Source organism: Oreochromis aureus, linkage group 11 (genome assembly GCF_013358895.1).
Source record: "Oreochromis aureus strain Israel breed Guangdong linkage group 11, ZZ_aureus, whole genome shotgun sequence".
Taxonomy (NCBI): domain Eukaryota; kingdom Metazoa; phylum Chordata; class Actinopteri; order Cichliformes; family Cichlidae; genus Oreochromis; species Oreochromis aureus.
Window position 1 is genome coordinate 19721763 of NC_052952.1, and position 23144 is coordinate 19744906.

A 23144-nucleotide genomic window follows, 5' to 3' on the forward strand; every position below is an offset into this window, starting at 1 on the left:
TGCTCTAACCTATAACAGATGCTGGCTTATTTTTTATATGGATGAGTCAGTAATTACCATTATTCATGTATCAGCGTTGAGAAAGTTCTTTGAGCATAAATGGGCCACACCTCTGCTGCTGCCTGGCCAACCTGACAGATGATTAACAGACATGTCTCATATCATCATGGAACAAACAAAGGGAGCTTTTTATTCCCAAATCCTAGTTTTTCCCAATATGGACCTTTAACATGGCATAAAGCAGCTAATAAATATCACACATTAAGAAGTAGCATTTAATGGGTTTATTTTAATTTACTAAACTTCCTGGTTAGGTTAATCACATATTAAAAGCTGTGCAATATTTCCCAAAATATTTAACTAATTATTAAATCACTGTTTTATCAGCACATGCAAGACAAAAACAGAGATTTGTTCCATCTAATTAGCACAAATACTATAGTGAATGAAGCTGCACCAGACGCTGAACGAGCTCTGAAGGAAAAGGAGTGGCTGCACCTGATAACAGTTTTATATCACAGAATCAACACGCCCTGGCTACATAGATTTATTAGCTGCAATTCAGCAGTCGCTGGGTTAAGAAACTGATAACTATCATGTCAAACACCCTCATTATCATTGTACAGTGATATTTTCTGTTTCCTGTCAGAGAATCTCCTTTCTGCCAGAAATGTCTAAATAAAAGCTTGTTGCTGCCCTGAGATCAGCTGGCAGCAGCATATTGCCAACGGATTGTAAAAAGCAGTATTTTATGAATGACCTCTCTAACAACATATGCAAATGTCCAGAGAGACTGCATTCAACTTGTAAACAGCATTCAACTCGCAAACATGAGATTCTCATTAGGAAAAGCACTTTTTGAGTGAGGGATTGAGCGACTGAGGGTTATTACAGTAATTGTCGGATTATGCAGCCCACCCCCGACTGTTGTTTTTCCGGACTTTCAGGACTGACGGGCTGCGCTCTCATCTGCGGGACCTGCTGCTCTGCATTATAGCTCTGATCTGCTTGACAGATGACTGGGAAACATTAAATCCTTGTTAAGTGCTGGAGCAGGCCCAGGGTCAGGAGGAGGGGATTGAGGGAAGGGTTACATTTTGGCTGGCTGCAGATTGGCAGGGTGATGTTGATGGCGAGAGAGTGAGAAGTGACCTATTTTTTTTTTTTTTCCTATCGCCTAATACAAAACAGAGTTTGATGAAGGTGCTGCTCATGCATGGAAGCTACCCAGTACAACCCCGGCTTAATCCCAGTCTGATCTGATGGTCACTTTGGTGTAAAACGTGACGCAGCAGACAATTTAAAGAGTGATGCTACACTTGGGGAGAATGTCTCTTGGAGGAAGTGTAGTAATGATAGTTGGTCATGGTTAAAGATGAAATGAAACGTAAATGCTGGTGCAGGCTGAGGAGAAACCAGCTGAGCACTTCTAGAGTAAATATACACATAAAAGACCAGGAAACAGTTTTAGCTTTAATGTTTGCTTTTGGGAATTTACACTGAAGTTGAATTGAGTTTTTGTTGTTGTCTAGGTTTGTCAACTGGTTTTAATCTGACAATATTATTTATTTTTTTTCCCAGCATTAACCTGTACAAGTCAGGCAGCACGTACTGCATTTACTGATTGTCAATCTGTGATGTTATGTGTAAACGTAGACAACAATTCACATTTACTCACATTTACACCTGCAGTTGAATCACCAATTAACCTTATCGGATTTATGTCTTTGTACTGTGAGGGGAAGACAGAGTACCTGAAGAAACCCACACAGGCCCGGGGAGAACATGCAAACTATACACACAAAAGACCCGCCTTGGATTTGAACCCAGCACCTTCCTGGAGCAATGCTTCCCAAACCTCATGCTACCCACAAAAGTGTTGTGATGTAGACCAAGAATATTGTCTTCAGGTTTGAGAGACAATCAAATCTGTGTGTAAGCTGTTAAGTAGCGAGATAAAGAGAAACCAGACGGAGGAGCACAATCTTAAATATGTGGCCCTCAAGTTTATAGATTTTATAAACCAATTTAACATCTATTATTAAACTGGCTTTTCTGCATATGCAATTGCTGCTAGAATACATTTTAAAATCAAGTTGATTTTAAGATTTTAAACTGATATTTTCTATATTTTATGCCCTTTATTTCTAATCCTGTAAAGCTATCCAGAGAACAGTACGGGAACAATAACAAAAGAAGCACCACAGAAAATCAGAGAATAAGTAGGGTGATCAATATTGTCTATTGGATTCCAGCTAACTGGTGGTGAACATTTGTTTCAGAAGGGCAGTCTGCTTTTCAACAATGTAAACTGTTAATTCTTTGCTAGGTAGCAACTACATAAATCTGCTAAAGCTCAAGTGTGTCCACAGAGGAGCCACCAAGCATCGAGTTCACATCCTGAATCCTAAATAAGAAGCACAGATGGCATCTGGTGTCCATGCTGATGCAAAAGCGTCTGAATATTTCTGAAACATTTATCCAGCTTTGATGTCAGAGACACCTTGACTATTAATGAATGAAATATGGGAAATGCAACCTCAGTGGGGGTTACATCAGAGGTTTGGCTATCCAGCTGTGACAGTGTAGTTAGATCTTCCACTCAGGTCCTGGGATCACAAGGACTAAGTGTCCAATCTGTCTCCATCAAAACCACCATGTCCCTTTTTCCCCCTCCAGCGGCGGAAAGTCATTCACCCTTTAAATCGTCGAGCTGGAACTCGGCTTAAATGGGGGATTGGAGGTTCAGCCAGCGGCAGCCAGTAAGAGCTTTACAGAGAGAGAGAGAGAGAGAGGGAGAGACAGACAAATTCCACCTCACGCACCCACCAGCACATGGCCTCAAAGACCTGATTAGGATCAATATCCTGTTTGGAAGAGTGACACTCGTCAGTCCGGCACGTGTCCGATAACAATAGCGAGGAGATGCGACGCAAAATGCGATTGCTCTGAAGCAACAAACAGCATCTTACATCAGCAAAGCCAAGCTGCAGCAGGACCCATAGTAAGTTGCTTGGTGACAGTTGCTAAGCCACCACTGGTTTCTGTCTCAGGTCTCTTTTTTTGAATGTCTGAACTCAGGGACTTTCAATTGTGGTGAAGATGCTGTCCTTACTTTACGAGGTCACCAAGTTTTCAGGCAGATTAGCCTGAAATTGTGTTTAATAGTGCCTGAACTAAGTTGGTGAATGTTACACATATCAGTACATCTGGACATAGTATTTCCCACTGAAAACGCTACGTCCAGATGAACAGAATCAACTTTTGGAGATTTACTTACCTGGATGATTGAGCATGCATCAAGACATTACACACATCAGCAGAATTTTTTTTTTTTTTTTTTACCTTGGTTCTATTATTCACCTACTAAAAGGACTAAAATTAATCAGAACAGCAGTAGTAATCAGCCTCAAGGTGCTTTATGTTGTAAGGTAAAGACCTTACAATAATACAGAGAAAAAAGAAAACAATCGGATAGATCACAGAAAACAGAAATCCAGTATTTTATCTCAGGAGTGTTGAATTTCATATTTTATTATAAATTACAATTCAAACAGTATAAATACTGTATGTCAGTATCTCTCAGCCTAATTCAGTATATGCAGCTACAATCACGTGGAAAACTGCAGACTTGAGAATTGTCCAGATTAAGATCTCTGACAACCTCCACCAGGAGGGTAAGTCGCAGAAAGTCACTGTTCAGGAAGCCTGTTGTTGGAAAGTTCACTGGAAGGGAAAAAGTGCAAAAAGCAGCCTGTGTGATGGTGACCTTGAGAGGATTGTTAAGAAAAGTTGATTCAAGAACTTGGGAGAGCTAAGAGCTGACTGAGGCTTGTGCTGGAGCATGAGGAACCATCATGCACAGATGCGGCTGTCATATTCCTAATATCCAGCCACTCCTGAACCACAGACGGTTTTACCTCACTGTTGCTCAATGATCCAGGGTAAGTAAAGTTTGTATTTTATTTCCAAATCAAGTTTTGGAATAATTGTGGAGAGGGGCAGAATTCCAGGTGTTTGAAGTACAGTGTGATGATTCGGTGGGTCATCTGCTGACGTCTGCAGTGGCTGCTCCTCTGTGTTTTACCAAAGCCAAAGTCAGTGAAGCCTTCAACAAGGAAACTTTAGATTCAGAGAATTCATGCTTCCATCTGCTGACAGTCTTCATGGAGGTGCTGATTTCTTTTTCCAGCACCTTACCACCTGCCCTAAATGCCAAAACTGCCAGTTTGCTGACCTTGTTATTGAACCTGAACCCGTTTGAGAATCTATGATCTCAGAAATACTACTCAGAAGTACAGATGAGCTGTAGACTGCTATCAAAGCAGCCTTGGGCTTCAGTGATGCCTCAGCAGTCCAACAAGCTCATCACTTCCATGTTACACCACAGTGATGCAGTAATTTGTGATAAAGGAGCTCCAACCAAGAAGTAAGCTCATAAATAATTATACTTTTCAGAAGCTGGACATCCCATTTATCCCTTTTTTTGATTGGTCTCAAGAACTATTCAGTTCCCCTGTATGACCTGTACACGTAGCACACATGTAGAAAAAAAACTTTGAATCTTGAATAATTGGCTGACTCAATTCAATTCAGTTTCATTTATTTAGCACCAAATCACAACAGTCGCCTCAAGGTTCTGACAGTATGCAATATGCCACCTCCTCCTGCTCATCCAGGGGGGACAACAAGATGTTTCCAAGCCAGCCAAGTCAGATCATCTCTCCAGCGACTGTCCCGTGCTGCGAGGGCCTGGTGGCTAGGCCTTAGCCCAAAAAAGTGATGTGGGTTTGGTGCTTAGTAGATCAGATGGCAGTCACAGGTAAAAGTCCCGGCGCGCCGATCCCTCGCGTTCAAAACCGGCTATACTAACATTGAAATATTTCACCTCACGTTTATTGAATATAAAATATGAACGTTTCTGAGGAGCACTAGTATACTAAAACAATAATTTATAATACCACATATCTGTGTACATCTTGGCTCTGTATGTAGAAGCCAATTATCTATAAATTGTATTCCCAACACCAGTCAATTATCGAGTACCTGCACATCCCAATTAGCAACCACGCATTTGCTTTTGCAGGCAGGTTCATAGCTCCTGAAAAAAAATCATTTTCCCTTTTTCTTTCATATATTTGCACTTCTCTTTGTGATTTCTACAACCTAAACTGATGAGCTTCCGGAGGGCCTACATTTGATAGCAAAATGACATATTTAATATATTGCACAACATGCAACGTTCATATGAGGCCGAATCCTGGCATAGGAAGTGTTGTGTTTCAATTCCCATTGTGTCCACAGAACAGAACAGCAGGTGTGTGCGTAATCGTCCAACTGTCATATGCATACAAAAAAGTTATCATCCCAGAGACCCATTTATTATACAACGAAGTTGCTTAACAATCACGCACAGTGGTGATCCTCGAATAAATGATAACTGCACTGCAAGGAAATGCATTGTATACTGGAGCGCAGTCAATCTGACAGACCGAGACTCAAATCATATGTGAATTCTGGGTGTGCACACACACACACACACACACACAGAAACTACATGCTGTAACTCCCACGCGGCAGCTTTGTGTTGAAGAGCATGAACAGACCAGTGTCATCCAAAATAATAGACTGAACAGATCGCAGTATGGCCCACATCGACAGCCCAGCAGATTTGCTCGCTCCACAGTAACGTGTGTGGTCATTGCATAACAAATTCTGACATTAAAGCACGACAGTGGAGGCCAGAGATGCTTTGCTCTTCCCGTTGGGATGGGTAGGGGGGGTGGGGGCTCATTCTCACTAAGCAAACTGCTGTAAACACATTCTTTTGAATGTAAACACATTCTCTCCATTCACTGGGCACCCCACAGAAACATAAATCCTATCAATGACATAATAAATATTCCTTTGGATGGAAATGTCTGCTGAATGGCCGTACCCATGATATAAATCTGTATTTTATATGCGCCTCTTCCGCCAGCAAGAATTTTTCAAACGCTAACGAATGTTGAACATTTCTTAATCATTTATGTTTATTTTGTAGAATTTTACAGTAAATTATTTTGCATAAATAAACAAATGTGAATATTTTAGGGCAAGACAGAATCTCACGAGCACAGCAGTTTTAAAACTACTGGAAACAGCATAACGTGCAGCGTTATTCGTACGTTAAATCGAGGCTGACAAAGTCCAGAGGACCTGAAGAGGTTTGTGCAGAAAGCTATGCGAGTGTGCGTCATGCGAGTCGGTTGTTTACTGGGTTGCGTGAGAGATGGTGGTCTGGAAGGCGAAAGTGATGTTGTTTCGCGCGTGATCGAGGTAGGGGTCGGAGAAGGAGTGTGTGTCACCGGAGAAATGTCTCCACTGCATGAGCTCGGACATGCTGAGATGCTTCTGTGCCGCCCCCTTACGGTCACCTTGACGACCGAGCTGGCAGGGCCTCTCGGAAACCGGCTCCTCTTCCTCTGTGACAGCTGAAAATGAAGACCGCAAAGATGTGAGGAGGCATGATTTTCAGTCTTTTCGTGCTCTGGTGTCAGCATGTGTGGCGTGTATGTGAGCCTACCGCTGAGTGTGCCGTCCATGCTGCAGCCACAGTTCAGCAGGTCATGAGTCAGGCAGGGCGTCTCCGTCAGGCTGAAAAGATCTCGCAGATCACTGGTGGAGAAACTTGTGTGCTCTGCCCCTTTCCCCATGTCAACCACGGTTCCAGAGAGTCCCTGTTTGGACACCTGTCGCTGAAATATACGCTCCTCAATGGTGCCTGAGAGGAAGAAAGAAAACTTTAAGACACTGTTGATATGGTAGAATTTTTTGTTGTTGTTTGTAATTTGTATTTACGCATTCTTGCCTGCAGTGAGAAGACGGTAGATGTGCACAGTCTTCTTCTGTCCATCTCTCCACACCCGAGCCATGGCCTGGACAGAGAAAGAGGGAAAAAAGCTGCAGTGGAGGATAACACACATGTATTCAGTGCCCTCTGCTGGATTTGCATGTACTCGTACACGAGGGCAGCTTCACACTTATTTGATTCATTTCATCTGCGCTAAGCAACGACCTCCGGGCCTTAGATATTGGGCCAAAGTGTGTCAAAGGAAATCAGTTCTCACAGACTTCCATATTATAAATGCCTCGTTTTTTTAAAGACTTATTTGATCTTTTTCTCCCTGATAACGACACTGATAATTTTTATAGTTTCTTTTAAGTGTGTCTCAGTGAAATCCTTCACATGTTTTGGTTTCTGTCATTTCCATCGTGTTCTTTTTTTATTTTCATTCTGGGGTTTTTTCACTTCTATTGTGTTTTTTAATATTTCTGTGTCATGGTTACTATGTCCATCTTTTACATACAGCTCACGATGGACAACAATAAAACCAAAGGCACTTTTAGACTTCATACAACCCTAACTTTTGAGATTTTCAGACTATTACTGTTTGTATTTTACCTGAATGTCATTGGCAGGGTTCCAGTCGATGTCGTACAGCACCAGGTGGGAAGCGCCAATGAGATTAAGCCCAACCCCACCTGCTTTAGAGCTCAGCAGAAACAGGAAGTTCTGAGAATAGGGACTGTTGAAACTGTCGACCAGTCGCTGCCTCTGGTTCGTGGGGGTATTTCCGTCCAGCCGACAGAAGGTGTAGCCCATGTGTACACACAGGTCCTGGAGCAAGTTTAGCGTCTGAGTGTAGTTTGACACTACGACCACCCTGCAGAAGCACACCTACTATCAAATGTAATGCTTGACACATAAAGTAAAAAAAAAAATCCAGATGATTCAAACAACCAATAGCATCTTAGCGTCACACAAGAACACACCTGTCTGAAGAGCTCAGCTGTCTAATGGTGGCAAGCAGGTCCGAAAGAACCAGCAGTTTTCCAGAATCAGCTATGGTGAATCCTCCTGAAGAATAGGATTCTGGGAAGAGATCTGCCAGACCCTCATATAATGAACTCTCCACAGAGCCAGCATCTGTCCTCTCCTACCAACAGAACAACCCATGTTCATGGTTATGACTGGGATTCACGATCATATATTTACAGTTTCCACTGTGATCACAGGTTTCTGTCCCCCCAGCCAGCCAACTCATAAAAGAATATAACCTTAACGGTGACGTGGAGCAGTCCGGGGTGATTACAGAGCTTTTTCAGTGCGGTGATGCAAGCCAGATGTGTGTGGGTTTGAGTGGAGCCCTGAAGGCAGGCCCTGAAGACTCTGTGGCAGAGGAGGTGCTTGTACAGCTCTCGTTGCAGAGGGGACGGCTCGCAGAACAACGTCCAGTCGAGGCGAGGAGGCAGGTAGCGGTTGATGATTTCCTGCGTCCGCCTCAAGATGAACATGCCGGTCAGACGAGAGAGCTCGGCCGCTCGCTCCTCTCCCAAAACTCTCTCCTCCTGTTGGCAGCGACAGATTTAAGATCAGGTTTAACACCAGATAACATTTTTATAACAACTGCACAGGAAGAGAAAGGAGACGGGATTACCTCTGTGCATGAGGGCTGTCTCGAGCGCAGGATTGGTTCCTCGTATACTTTTCTATAAGCAGTCGATGAGCCCAGAATCCCAGAGTTCACAAACTCAATGATGGCGTAGAACTCCTGCAGGTCGTTTTGAACTGGAGTGCCTTCAAAAGCACAAAAAACAGCCTGTTATAAAACATCTGCAAGCAGTCGTAGCTGCCATTCAGAAACTCCTAAAACTCCCTTCAGAAACTCCCTTTTCGCTTTCACCTGTAAGTATGACTCTGCGATTACACTCGAGGCTGCTGAGGGCTGATGATGTTTTGATGTTGCTATTCTTTAATCTGTGACCCTCATCACAGATTATAAGACCAAAATCAACTTTCTGGACCTGGAAACAGAAGGAAATTATAAGATAAGAGCACAAAGATCAGACAGCTTCTTCGTAAAAAGAACGTTATAAGACATCGGGAGAACATACCTGCTCCAGGCAGCGCAGCAGCATTTCATAGCTTATCACAAGAACACTGTGCAGTGGGGACAAAACAAACTGCTCTATCCTGTGGTCCTAAACACATTTCAATAAAGAACAAAAATGGAATTACTTAATAAACTCCAGATTAAAGTAGATGATTCATTCAGATACTTGTTCTCATTTTAATTATTTACAAAAAAGATATTAAATCAAGAAAAGCCGGCAATAAAAATGGAGTAACATAATTAACTCATCAAATAAGAGAGAAGAATTATTGCAATAGAATAAAATAGAAAGCTTATAATAAAATGGATGGATTTTTTTTAAACCACAGACATGTACCTAAGAGCATGTAGGTTCCTTCTGAGTTTTAAGCAGTGTGACTTGTTGCTGTATGCACTTTAATACAGAATGGATAACAGGATATATACATATGCACTAAAGCAGTGAGTTCACATTTAAAAAACATGTTGTTTCATGATTAACTGAACCAAGAACTAATTATAAAACAGAATAACCTGATCCACAGTGAAAACGCTGATCCTCTCACGGCCCAGCCACTTGTTGAATTCTGCAGCCCAGTTCTGTACCAGGCTGCCAGGTGTAACCACAAGCACACGCTTAGCAACTGGCCTCCCACCATAAGGTCCCTGCTTCAGCAACGTCCAAGACAGCGCCACGCTCTGGAGAGTCTTTCCCAGACCCATTTCATCAGCCAGGATCGCACCGTAGCAACCTGCAGCTCTGAAGCACAGAGACGTAAGCACAACATTTTTTTTTAAGTGTGAGGCTACAACAGATTGATTAAGAGGTTTTTTGCACAGCATTTGATGATAGCCAAACAGCACTGTCACCTCATGCCCATGACACACTCGTAGAGGAAGAGCAGGCCATCCCTCTGGTGCGGTCGCAGGTGTGTGGTCAGGTGTGGGTCAAGCACAACATCGACCACAGGAAGCCCTGACTTGTTATTTAACCACTGGTGGTTGGCAGAAGGGCGAGGCATCACCAGTGCACCTAAAACGATATGAAATAATATTATTAAAATACAACAGAAATATATATTTTTTGCCAATTTATGTAGGTAATAAATTAGTGCATCATCAAACTCCAACTTTATTTACACACCTGGAGCGAGTGGGTCATGGCGAGGTCTGCGGGTTTGTTCCTCCTCTGGTTTTGTTTCTCTGTGGCCCGCTCCACCCAGCATTGTTGGAGGGCAAAAGGGTTTGAATGCCAAGCGGCAGGAGGGTGGTGGAGCAGACTTTGTGTTTAACTCCGCTCGCTCTGTTTGGACCTCCTGGAAACAGCGCCCCTTGGCAAAGTCCTCAGCAGAAATGACCCCCATCACCTCCACCTCTTTCCCACCAATCGTGAGAGTCTCTCCCTCGGAGAGCGAGGCCAGCTCCGACACCTTGTAGCCACTACCTACAGTTCACATATGCACACTTGTCAGGATCACATGTACTAGGAGAAATCAACAAGTATTGATCTACTTAACTTTGATTTTACTTAACTTTAGCATATTTTAATGTTTAATGCAGTAAGCTTCAGTTAAGTGTGAAAAGTATGCTTAAAGAATTTTATTTAAGATTTGAGTATTTAATTATTTTCCAGTGTTTCATGATTCAAAAACGTGCCTTGGGGCTGACTATGCACAACTAAGGCAGAGAATGTTTAATACCTTACTTTACAGAAGCCGGGGTATTTTCCTGTTATTTTTATATTTAATCTTGAGTAAATTAAATGTCAGGTAAATATTTTCAATCACAGTACTGATGACTTTGCTTTCATTGAGTCTTAAGTCAGTCTTAATTTCTTTATATTTTGCTAGGAAAATGTGAAATAAATAGGTTCAGCGATTTACTGAGATGTGTAAACAGAGTTTTTTGGTGCAAAAATCACATTTTATGCCTTTCAAACTGTGTCACCTTTAATATTTTTGTTAGATTAGACTAAAGAAATGTAAAGAAATTATGTACTTTTCTGACAGGCTGCTAATGATAAAGTACCTAAAATTGCTTCTTTGCCAAGTTGTTTGTTATGTGTAGACACAACACTTGCTTATCCGTCAAATTAGGTGCCTTTTTATTGCTTGAATGATTCATAGATCTGCATCAACACTGAAAGTGAGTGAAAAAGTAGCTGATGTTCAAAGAAAAACTTTGAAATTCCTTAAGAAATCCTGGAAACTACACGTCTGGCTCTTTGGAAGCCAAATATAAAGAAATGCAGGCTATCTTCAGGATTTTTGTATATAGTCCTATATTAAAATTGGGCAGTTGTCATTTTAAATACATGCAACAGCTACACAGGTAACCAATTAAAATTTGATGTTGGTGTCCGTCTCACCCTTTCCGATATCCTTCCCCTCCATATCTTTAAGAGTGACTGTGCGCCCTCTTGTCACCAGCACTGCGTCTCCCTCCCAGCGCTTATGTTTCTTCTTGCTGGCCTTACACCACACCACACTAAAGTAACGCGCCCCGTCTTGACTGCAGCCAGAGTCTGAGCCTGCAGGAGGCTGAGGGGTTTGGGGAGACCCAGGAGGGCCATCATTCACTCCTGTAACACAAAGACATATAACGAAGTCAGAGACACCAGATGTACACAGGAAATTGACCAGCAGAGGTCACTGGCGCATCAAGCTTTTCAGCATAAAGGCTTCTACACGCCATTGTTGGCTCCACCTATCATGGAAACAAAATACAACATGTACAAGGCTCAAACAGTTAGCACCGTGAAACAATGCAAATGTCAGCAGATGCGGTCACCTTATGATCTTTCATCAGCTTCTAGAAGACGGATTAAAGACTTCCTATAAAAGTGGAACACGTGACTTCGAAATAAACAGAGGACCAGAGGAAAATGGATCTTCTTTTTAATAGAAACACATGAATGCATAGACAAACAGTAAGAGAAATGGACAACACTTGTATAACAACAGTACAATACAATCAATGTTGAACTCACAATAAATAGCAGTAACACCAAAAACCATCAGGGCCCCTCCCTTCTTTTGTTCGCGCAACCGGCCAACAGTTCAGCAACCAGCGAGAATTACTCACTCGAACGTTTTTGTTATCACAATAACAGATTAAGGCCTTCAAAAGTTTACCTTGTGCTTCAGTCCTGGTATCTCTAGAATTTGCTACTGGAGTGCTCTCTTGTGGCGACATGAATGGTTTTTGTAGGAAGTCTACAGAATGAATAAAAGCGGCTACAAAAACTGTTTTGATAACCAAAACCTCTAGTGGAAAGTGGATTTCTACAGATGCCAGAATGGGTGGAAATGTTCTTTACACAGAGATAACAACACGTCGCTCCCACTGACATCAAGTGCTTTAACTCTTACATTCATATTTTTCCAACAATCTTAGACAATAAAGATCATTAATGCCTTGCTGGCACTCCTGTAATTAGAGACTAGTGGTAGGTGTAGGCAGGAAGAGCACCACTGAGGTACGTTATCAGTCAATACTACAAATATTCCCTTCCAAAATTTGGACTTTTATACATATTGGCCTGTCACAGTGTTACCGATGTCAGCTTTGTTTTATTACATAGATGTTTGTCTCCACTTTTGGTACTCATGGACACGATGATGCATTTTTAACACAGACAAGCACAAACAAAGACGGATGGCAGCAGACCTTATTATCCTAATTAGCCTGCAGGACGTAAACAGGTTATCTGTGTGTGTACGAGGCACTATGTTTCCAAAAGAAAGTCAAGTCCTGAAACTGACCTCACACAACCAAAATAAAACAAAATAGGTGACTGCTCCAAAGCGCTCTTTTCTTTCTTTCTTTCTTTCTTTCTTTTTTTTTTTAAAAAAAACTGTACTACTCAGAGCCCCTCCCTTTCTCACAGTGACCACAGAAGTGCATGTCGATACTTGTTATAGAGAAACGGGCAGTCCGTGTCTCAGTCGGGCTGCCTTCAGTTTCTCCACTTTGATCTTGGCTCGCAGCAGTTCCTCCTCCAGTTCCTGCTTCCTCTTCAGCCCCTCTCTCTTCTCCTCCAGGTACAGGGCCACCTTCCTGTGATTGGCCAGCACCAGCTCGTGCTCCTCTTTGGCCAGGTGCAGAGGCCGAAACCTGTCCGGCTCATGGTGAGGGTAGATGTCGTTGGGGTAGAGCTCATGGCGTAAGGGCAGCGGCGAGGTGGAAAGAGGGATGTTGGAGGAAGGAGCCGGCGATAACGACGCTTCATAATCATGGATGCTGCCCAAGTCCTGCTCTCCCTCTCGCTCCTGGCCCCCTTCCAGCCGTGGTCCTGTGTGCGATGGGAGGATGGGAAGGTCTGGCGGTGGTTTTACATCCTCTTCAGCGTCCAGCTGGACCACCTCATGGGGGATACTTGGGACAGATGCGGAGTAATCCTGAAGTCCAGCCAGAGAGGAGCTGCTGCCAGGATGTTCGATGGGAGAGTTGTGCTTGCTGTATATTAATCTACAAATGGGAGAAACAAGATAAAATAAATAAATAAATATGTGAGCCTGGAGTGCTTAAGCAGCATTTACTGGGTGTCTACATCTTGTTTATATGAAGTGTGTTGAAACCTCTGCAGGTGGGTAAATCAATCAAAGGATTAGGTGAATGATCAGAGAACATTAAAGGGAGTGAAAGGAAATTAAAGGATTTGGCAACAAGTCTTGGTGGTTACAACCTCACACATGTGAAGCGTTTTTGATCCCACTCATATTCCATCACTAGGATTCTGATTTCTAACTGTGATGACTGCCTTTTAAACTGAATTATTTAGTGTATTTTTCTCCTCTGCGTACTCTCTTAATCCAGCATGAGGATATTCAGCACCGTCTTACTTTTTGTAGCGCTGAGAACACGAGCTAAATAATTATTTTGGAGCCAAGTTTCTGATAGAATTATCAATGTGAAAACCAGACTTGTGTATTTTCCAAATGTACTGATGAGCAGCCAGTAAATGATGGCAGGTCATGCAGTATGTCCTCCTGAGCCTGACAGAGTGCAGTGAGTAATCTGATTGGGTTTGGGAGCATGAACGGCAGCCCCTCCTCTCCCTCTGTATGTCCAAAACTCTCATGTGACTTGTGTTATCCTATCCTTTATCTTTGTGTGTGTTTGTGTGTGTGCGTATGTGTTCTCATAAGTGCAACCGTACCTGCGCAGCGCCTGGTCCTTTTCGTGGATGGGCACGTGGTGAAACAGGTGAGGGATCATCTCCATAATTCTCCTGGTTGGCTCGGAGATGCTTGCTCTGTACTCTGGCTGGGCGTGTCTCCTCTGCATCACTTCCTGCTTGGCTGACTCCTTCAGTCTCTTGTAGAGGGTCCGGAGGCCCTGAGCTGTGCGATGGGGTCTGTCTCCTCCCAGGGCATTGTACTGTTCAGCAACAGTGTCCCAGCACTTGTTCTTGTCCACGATGACCGCGTGCTTGTTGGTGTGCTCCTCCAGGATTCGGATGTGAGGCCGGACCAGCTTCAACAGGTCCAGCTTCTCAGAGAGGGTGAAGTTGGAGGAGCGGGCTTTACCCACCATACTGGACAAAAACACAGAGCTGGATGCCATCTTCTAGCATACTGGGCTCACGCAGACCAAGTCTGGCCTATGGCTGTCACCCTTTAGTAACCACACTCAGTGGTGTGGGCTCCTCACTCTTCCCACCTGTCTTTTTTTCAGTCCCCGCCGCTCTCTTCTCCTGGTCCACGGTGACACACCAACACTGGTCTAACTCAGATACATGTCACATTTCCCCCCTTCGTCTTCTTCCTCTCCAAATCAAACATAGGCTATGTCTAACAAGTGCATGGATTCTCACACTACTCCTGGACTCCCTCTCAGCTACGTTGCACAACAAAAACAGGCTGTGCTGCACACAATAAGAATCAGGCTTAACTAGGCCAGCCTCGTTTAGGCCCCCGCCTACCGCGGAGGGCTTTGGATGAATTCCTCCCAGCTTAGGCTGACGTAGCTAAGCCGCTTAAGCCCAGCCCGACCTACTTACAGCTCGGTCTCTCTAAACCCCAAACCGAGCACAGCACAGAGCACAGCAGAGACACACCGGCTCTACAGTGTGACAAAGGGAGTGCTGCAGAGGGACATTGCCCTCCGCACATGTGCCACAACAGTTTGCAAACAGCACACTGTAAGGTGTTAAAGTGTCACATGTCTAACGTCCTGAAGTGAGTGATGCTTTGAATCAGCGCCGGCTTAACTAACTGAACCGGGGGGGAGGGGTTTGTGAGCGCGCTGCGCATGTCCGTGGAACCCGCGCTTCTGGCCGTGCTTCAGCGTAGATTGAATGCAGACGGGGAACGCCAGCTCCGCAGCGCACGCGGCGACTCCGTCGATTAAATACGTGTGTGGGGCGCGTGCGAAAACACAGTCAGAAAAGCGTGCCCGCGCCGCGCGTTCTCAGGAAGGAAAACGGAGGCACTGGCTGCTCCGACAGGAGGAAGGGGAGGAGAAGGAGACGCTGATCCCGAGCACAGTCCGAATCTGGCCGCTAATTTGCATAATGCTGGACCTGCTGTCACTCAGCCTTCGCCCGCCCGGTTTAACATCTATCCTGTGTGCGTGTGTGTGTGTGTGCGTGTGTTATTATTAGACAGAGCGGAATGCTATTTATATAAACGTTATATCTCATTATAGTGTCTGCTTGCAGCCTCTGCACGGGGTTTGGTCGAGTTAGACTTTGCAATATAACAGTGAATTTAAACAGCAGTGTTTGGTACGTGTGGGGCACATTATGAGGAATAATCGCTACTGTGGTGGTGATGATGATGATGTCCATGTCATTTATAACACTGGCTCTGCAGTGTTATAAATGACATGGACAGGCCAGTAGCTGTAAATTCTCTTTTGGGCCAGCCGTACCTCATTTTACACAGGACCGACAACCTCAAGCCAAATATTTGTGATTAGTAACGTCCCTGCCTTTAATGCTGTGTATCGATTAACCGATTATACAAATGTAGCCCAAAAAACCCCCGAAATAGATTGCACGACACATTTTTAAGGAATAAATTACAAAAAATAAAAAGCAAAATGCCCGATGTTGCAAATATGATACAAATTTAATCTCATATATGCAAATTAATATTTTTTTGTCAGAAGGGTCATTAAACTTAAAAAGTTGGAAAGTTATTTTATGGTTCAGGGTTTAGAAACATGATATATTATCTTGTATATTATTATAATTATATTGTTTGTAGAAATCCTGGAGGAATTTCCGGTTTGTGTTCTAGTCACTGCACATTTTTGTGTTGTTTATTTACTATTTATTATTTCTTCTTATGTACTGATATGGACTGTGGGTGGCTGTGAATGCAAAGTGGATGGTGTGGCTCAAGATACAGCAGAGCTTTGTGTTCAAGGTGACAGTGTTTGTATCATCTCTGTCTTTCTTTTAAAAAGGCAACAGAATCAGTATTGTTCTGTATGTACACATTAATATACATGATGCTTTTTGCCCGAGGCAAAAAAATTGCAGTAGTGTGTCAACATCTGTCCCCCTTCCTCATCTTTTGCATATTTGTCACATTTACATGTTTCAGATCATCAAACAAATTTAAATATTAGACAAAAATAACCTGAGTAAATTCAAAAAGTAGTTTTTAAATTATAATGTATTAAGGGGGAAAAGTTATCCGAGCCTACATGAAAAATTAACTGCCACCCTTGTAAAATCATAAATTAATTGAATAACCACAATTTTTAGAAAGTTGAGTTCAGTTTCTCTGTCTACACCCGGGTCTGATTACTGCCAGACCTGCTGAGTTACTAAAACCTGTCTGACAAAGTGAAGTAGGTTCAAAGATAAAGCAACACATCATGCTACGATCTAAAGAAACAGCTGAGAAACAAAGTCACTGACTGTCACAGCTGTCAGTCAGGCTTTGGCTTTGGGACTCCAGTGAACCACGCTGACGGCCACAAATGAAGAAAACTGAACAGCGGTGAACCTTCCCAGGAGTGACTGGTCTACCAAAATTACTCCAAGAGTGCATTGACGAGTCATCCAGCAGGTCACAAAAGAACCCAGAACAGCATCTAAAGAATTGCAGGCCTCACTCACCTCAGTTAAGGTCAGAGTTTATGATTCAACAATAAGAAAAAGAAGGCATCCATAGGAGAGTTCAAGGAGAAAAGTACTGCTGACCAGAGAGATCACAAAGGCTCGTCTCACATTTGCCAAAGAAAAACATCTTGATGATCCTCGAGACTTTTGGGAAAATATTCTGTGGACTGACAACACAAAAGTTGAGCCTTCTGGTTGGTTTGAATCCCGTTACATCTGACGTAACACAGCATTTCATAAAAAGAGCATCGTACGAACAGTCAAAAGTGGTGGTACAGTACTCTGATGGTCTGCGGCTACGTGGACGTGGACGACTTGCTGCAATTGAACCATGAATTCTGCTCTCTATCAGAAAATCCTGAAGGAGAATGTCCGGCCATCCTTTTGAGCCCTGAAGCTTAAGCTCAGGTTCTGCAGCAGGAAATTGATCCAAAACACACCAGTTCAAAATGGCTCAAAAAAGAAAGAAAAAAAAAAGAAGAAGACAGTTTTGGAGTGTCCTAGTCAAAGTCTGGATTTAAATGTGTTTGAGAGGCTTCGACATGACCTTAAATAGGCCACTCATGCTGGAAAACCCTCCAATGTGGCTGAACTAAAGTAATTCTGCAAAGAAGAGTGGGCCAAAATTCCTCCGTAGTGATGTTAAAGACTCATTGCTACTTATCGCAAACACTTGATCGCAGTTCTTGCTGCCAAGGATGGCACAAGCAGTTATTAAGTTCAAGGGCAATTACTTTTTTCACACAGGATCAGGTAGGTTTAGACAGCTTTTTCCCCTTAATGAATAAAATCATCATAAAAATAAAAAAAAAACCCACTTCATTTTGTATTTACTTGGGTTGTGTTTTTCTAATATTAAAATGTATTTGATGATGTCAAACATGTAAGTGTGACAAATATGCAAAAAAAATGATTAGCAATAAAGCAAAATGAAACCTTGCATAGATTTATTGCTGCAGACGCCTTGAGGCTAACCCAAATTCTTTCTACATAAAAACGATTGAAAACCATAATTAAAGACATTTTAGAATATATGTCATAAATAAAGTAAAATTATCAAAAACAAGAATAGTCCCATTAAAAAGTATTAATGTATAAAATATAACAGAGCCCACAGCTTGGTCACTTGAGAGCTAATGAAACAGAAACGGCTATTTCAGTAGAACCTTCATGACTAAACTACCTAGACCTAATGAGGCATCAGGTATGCTGCATGCTGAGGCTTGCACTGTCTTTGTCATTGTAACACACAGGGTTAATTGGTTTAGCTTTTAATCTCACCTGCATTTAATTAAAAACTAATTGGAAGTCTTGTTTTGATTTAGGAGCTATCCAGCTTAAATAACAGCTTGTAATGGAACCATGATTTTGTTTTCTGGTGGAAATCTTGAAGCGTTTCTCATTTTCAAACATTGCATCTCCTCATCTCCCTAAGGAGAGGGGAATGCTTGCTGGATTAACTTTGAACAAAGACACACAGGTGTACTCTTCACAGAAGTCTTTTCAGTCAAGAAAAATGGTGTGAGGCACAGCTGGAATATTTAAATCATGGTACAGGAAGAATTCTATCTGAAACTCTACCTCTAAGTTGTAGCAATAACTCAGTGATCACACCATCAACCCTTCACTATTTGTGGGTGTGATTAAAAAAATAACTACGTTTAATTAAAAGAAATATAAAAGTCATCATGAGCAATGTTATGTCCATCTGATTCATCAGACTCCTTTCCCTCCTGGCCTTCCACCTTTGTTGTGGTCTTTTTTTCCCCCCCCTCTCTCTCCCTCTCTCTCTCAAACGTATTTGTCCCCATATTTGTCTTTGCACATTCCCTGATATACATTGCTGAAACTATGAGAATCTCCCTCCAGGAATCAACTGACATTTGTGAGTTTTTATATTGCTGCTATGATTATTAAATTGGACATAAGAAGTGAGAAGATGGGGCAAGAAAAAGACAAGGCATTACATGGCTGTTTGTTTTTTACCTGCTGGTTTATAGTCTTCGGCAGAGGCTCCTAATCCAGGGTTCTGATGCTTTGTCTCAGCCTCATTTTCCTTACTCTCAGTTGCACTGAGAACACGAGCCAGAACCTTTGACAAGGCTGGGGCAGCTTCGGGCTGGACGTTAAACTCTGTTTTACTTGCACCTGGTGTTGCAAGGCTTCTCTGGACCTGCGAAATGAGGTAAGGACAAAAGAGAATTCCTAATATAAGGGAGTGTGATAAAAAATAATGGAAAATAATCAAATTAGGATGACAAATACTGAGGGTTTAAGACTGTAGGAAAAATGTTGAGAAAAAAAAACTTACTTTATCCAGTGCATTGCCTAAACCAAGTTTGGGGGTCAGAGGCTTGGATTCAGCCACAGAAAGTGAAGTACATGCACCAGGTGGCACAAATCGAGGCTTTTTCACTGCATTACCCAAGAGCTTGCTGGGAGCTCCAGAGCGCCGCATCTTTCTTTTTCCTAAAGACAAAAAGCAACCAATACAAGCAGATTAATAACTGCCATTATATTATTTTTCTTAGCACATTATTGCACCGGTTTAATCAGTGACTCAGAAAACAGCACATTCTGAAATCAAAATTTTCAACCCTCTTGAGATATGATTCAGTATCGTGAAATGTATTTTTTGCACTGTGGGTTTCATTCTCCTGTAAGTCAGTGTTTCATCCGGTAATAAAACACTAATATAAAGCTAGAAGATGGGTAGCTTCCTCCTGACTGCTTTTCTCTTCTTTTGTGTATATTTCTGATCAGTGATCAGTTTTACCTCCTCACAAACTATAAGGGGAATTTATGCACACTAATATAGTAAATTTCATGCATTACGTTTTATGCAAATACAGTAGCATTTGGTTGACACAAAATCCCAGCAAACACCTGGAGTTGCCTTGAGGCGTTACTGCATGATTACCGCTTATTACAAACGGTTTAATATCAGGGGAAAAAAAGAAAAAAGAAAAAAAAACACCTTCCTCAAAGGTACTCACTTTAATAACTTCGTAGGAGGCATGTAGCAAAAACTATCTCGTTAGCTCAAAACAAATCCAACTCCAACACTTTTCCTTTTAATGTCACAGTCCTTTAGCATTATATAAACACATCTAGCTAATGATTTGTCTCTATTAATAGCAAAAAAATGAAAACTTGGATTATTTGCATATGTAAATTCTGCACTGGGTAAACTGTGCATATCGAGACGAACATAACTCACTCAATCCTTTTTTTTATCATACATAAATCCTTCGGGTCACTATCCCTCTGATGGCTTTCTAGCTTTTTCGCGTCCTCAATTCCTGTTTATACTGGAATAATCGGCATATCACGATAATTTCTCGATAGCAACATGAACCTGTTACACAGCCAGCTAGCTAACACTAGCATAAAGATGATAATAACGCGGTTGGAAGTCTAATTTAGGCTTCATTATCAAGTCAGACAATGTGTGACAACGTATTGTACATACCCCGACGAGCTAAAAGTTAGATGAAAACACCTGACATTGCAGCCTTTAACTCAATTGCAACAGAACTCGTCTTGTCTTTCCTCTTCAGTGACTCTAGCATCGGTTCAGTTTCTCCCGCTGAACAGCTTGAAGAATCTGATTGGGCGAACCAATACAAATGGGCGTGGTTAAAAGAAAGGGTACGTTTGGTTCTTCTGTCCCTACAGTTTGGCCGTCACATTCAATGGAGTTTATATCCCGCTTGAATTTCAGCAACCGGTCGATCGATAACTTGTGAATCGAGCTCACCTACTACTCACTTCACCCCTTCATTAAATCACAGTGAAAGCGTGAAAGGAGGAATATTTGGGAAATATAAATATTGGTATAACCGTTTAAGTAAGCTGCTGTTCGTAATATTTTATTTCACTAGCACAGCTACCACAGTAAACTCCCCTCACATGTTTTTTGCAAGGCTAAGGCAAACGTGTCAACTTCTCAAAATTTACCGCAAATTACTCAATTTGAGGGTACCTGAAAGTAATACTTATATAGTAGTTGTATTAAGTTATTTTCACTAATACTTAATTATATTGATATTTAATAATATTAATTATTAATACTGATATTAAATGATAATACTGACAGGACCTTTATTAAGGGGAAAAAAAACTTATCCAAACCTTTCTGCATAATTCAAGTGAGGTTGAGCTTCAGGGTAAGAATGGACATTCTCCTTCAGGATTTTCTGGTAGAGAGTAGAATTTATGGTTCCATCAATTACAGCAAATCATCCAGGTCCTAAAGCAGGAAAGCAGCCCCAGACCATTACACTATCACCACCATGTTTGACTGTTGATATGATGCTTTTTAATGAAGTGTTAGTTTTAATGCAGTTAATTTTATGCAGAAGTAACCAGACTCAAACCTTCCAGAAAGTTAAACTTTTGTCTCGAGGATCATCAAGATTTCTCCATTTACAGTGGCTTGCAAAAGTATTCGGCCCCCTTGAACATTTCCACATTTTGTCACATTACAGCCATAAACATGAATCAATTTTATTGGATTTCCACATGAAAGACCAATACAAAGTGGTGTACACATGAGAAGTGGAACAAAAATCATACATGATTCCAAACATTTTTTACAAATAAATAACTGAAAAGTGGGGTGTGCGTCATTATTCAGCCCCCTGAGTCAATACTTTGTAGAACCACCTTTTGCTGCAATTACAGCTGCCAGTGTTTTAGGGTATGTCTCTACCAGCTTTGCACATCTACAGACTGAAATCCTTGCCCATTCTTCTTTGCAAAACAGCTCCAGCTCAGTCAGATTAGATGGACAGCATTTGTGAACAGCAGTTTTCAGATCTTTCCACAGATTCTGGATTGGATTTAGATCTGGGCTTTGACTGGGCCATTCTAACACATGGATATGTTTTGTTTTAAACCATTCCATTGTTGCCCTGGCTTTATGTTTAGGGTCGTTGTCCTGCTGGAAGGTGAACCTCTGCCCCAGTCTCAAGTCTTTTGCAGACTCCAAGAGGTTTTCTTCCAAGATTGCCCTGTATTTGGCTCCATCCATCTTCCCATCAACTCTGACCAGCTTCCCTGTCCCTGCTGAAGAGAAGCACCCCCAGAGCATGATGCTGCCACCACCATATTTGACAGTGGGGATGGTGTGTTCAGAGCGATGTGCAGTGTTAGTTTTCCGCCACACATAGTGTTTTGCATTTTGGCCAAAAAGTTCCATTTTGGTCTCATCTGAGCAGAGCACCTTCTTCCACATGTTTGCTGTGTCCTCCACATGGCTTGTGGCAAACTGCAAACGGGACTTCTTATGGTTTTCTGTTAACAACGGCTTTCTTCTTGCCACTCTTCAATAAAGGCCAACTTTGTGCATTGCACGACTAATAGTTGTCCTGTGGACAGATTCCCCCACCTGAGCTGTAGATCTCTGCAGCTCGTCCAGAGTCACCGTGGGCCTCTTGGCTGCATTTCTGATCAGCGCTCTCCTTGTTCGGCCTGTGAGTTTAGGTGGACGGCCTTGTCTTGGTAGGTTTACAGTTGTGCCATACTCCTTCCATTTCTGAATGATGGCTTGAACAGTGCTCCGTGGGATGTTCAAGGCTTGAGAAATCTTTTTGTCGCCTAAGCCTGCTTTAAATTTCTCAATAACTTTATCCCTGACCTGTCTGGTGTGTTCTTTGGACTTCATGGTGTTGTTGCTCCCAATAATCTCTTAGACAACCAACTGAGGCCGTCGCAGAGCAGCTGTATTTATACTGACATTAGATTACACACAGGTGCACTCTATTTAGTCATTAGCACTCATCAGGCAACGTCTATGGGCAGCTGACTGCACTCAGACCAAAGGGGGCTGAATAATTACGCACACCCCACTTTGCAGTTACTTTCTTGTAAAAATTGTTTGGAACCATGTATGATTTTCGTTCCACTTCTCACGTGTACACCACTTTGTATTGGTCTTTCACGTGGAATTCCAATAAAATTGATTCATGTTTGTGGCTGTAATGTGACAAAATGTGGAAAAGTTCATACTTTTGCAAGCCACTGTATGTATAATGACTTTCACTATGGTTCAGTCTTAGAAATGACTTTGTAACCCTTTCGAGGATGATAGATGAAACTTTGTTTCTCATCTGTTCATGGTTTCTTTAGACGGTGACATGATGTGT

At 42.2% G+C, this 23144-nt stretch overlaps 2 protein-coding genes across 2 annotated transcripts; both read right to left on the reverse strand.

Annotated features, from left to right (window-relative positions):
• Window positions 1-4864: 4864 nt before the first annotated feature.
• rad54b (RAD54 homolog B) lies at window positions 4865-20578 on the reverse strand. Its single transcript, XM_031753952.2, has 16 exons — window positions 20468-20578; window positions 19307-19464; window positions 18982-19168; window positions 11284-11496; window positions 10060-10359; window positions 9786-9948; window positions 9450-9675; window positions 8938-9024; window positions 8727-8847; window positions 8481-8620; window positions 8101-8391; window positions 7816-7979; window positions 7445-7706; window positions 6851-6917; window positions 6566-6763; window positions 4865-6473 (listed from the first exon to the last, which is right to left on the reverse strand). The coding sequence occupies exons 2-16, from the start codon at window positions 19451-19453 to the stop codon at window positions 6253-6255; spliced, it is 2787 nt and encodes a 928-aa protein (XP_031609812.1). The 5' UTR covers window positions 19454-19464; window positions 20468-20578; the 3' UTR covers window positions 4865-6252.
• On the reverse strand, window positions 11796-15294 carry LOC116331316 (fibrinogen silencer-binding protein). The gene is made up of 2 exons (XM_031753953.2): window positions 14077-15294; window positions 11796-13385 (listed from the first exon to the last, which is right to left on the reverse strand). The coding sequence occupies exons 1-2, from the start codon at window positions 14481-14483 to the stop codon at window positions 12833-12835; spliced, it is 960 nt and encodes a 319-aa protein (XP_031609813.2). The 5' UTR covers window positions 14484-15294; the 3' UTR covers window positions 11796-12832.
• Window positions 20579-23144: the final 2566 nt, after the last annotated feature.

Coding starts and splice junctions, on each gene's coding strand:
- LOC116331316 (XM_031753953.2), bottom strand. CDS start 14,483: ATGGCATCCAGCTCTGTGTTTTTGTCCAGTATGGTGGGTAAAGCCCGC. Junction 13,386..14,076: donor AAGGACCAGGCGCTGCGCAG/GTACGGTTGCAC, acceptor TCCCATTTGTAG/ATTAATATACAGCAAGCACA.
- rad54b (XM_031753952.2), bottom strand. CDS start 19,453: ATGCGGCGCTCTGGAGCTCCCAGCAAGCTCTTGGGTAATGCAGTGAAA. Junction 10,360..11,283: donor GGGGAAGGATATCGGAAAGG/GTGAGACGGACA, acceptor TGTGAACTGTAG/GTAGTGGCTACAAGGTGTCG. Junction 9,025..9,449: donor GCGTTTTCACTGTGGATCAG/GTTATTCTGTTT, acceptor AAATGTGTTTAG/GACCACAGGATAGAGCAGTT.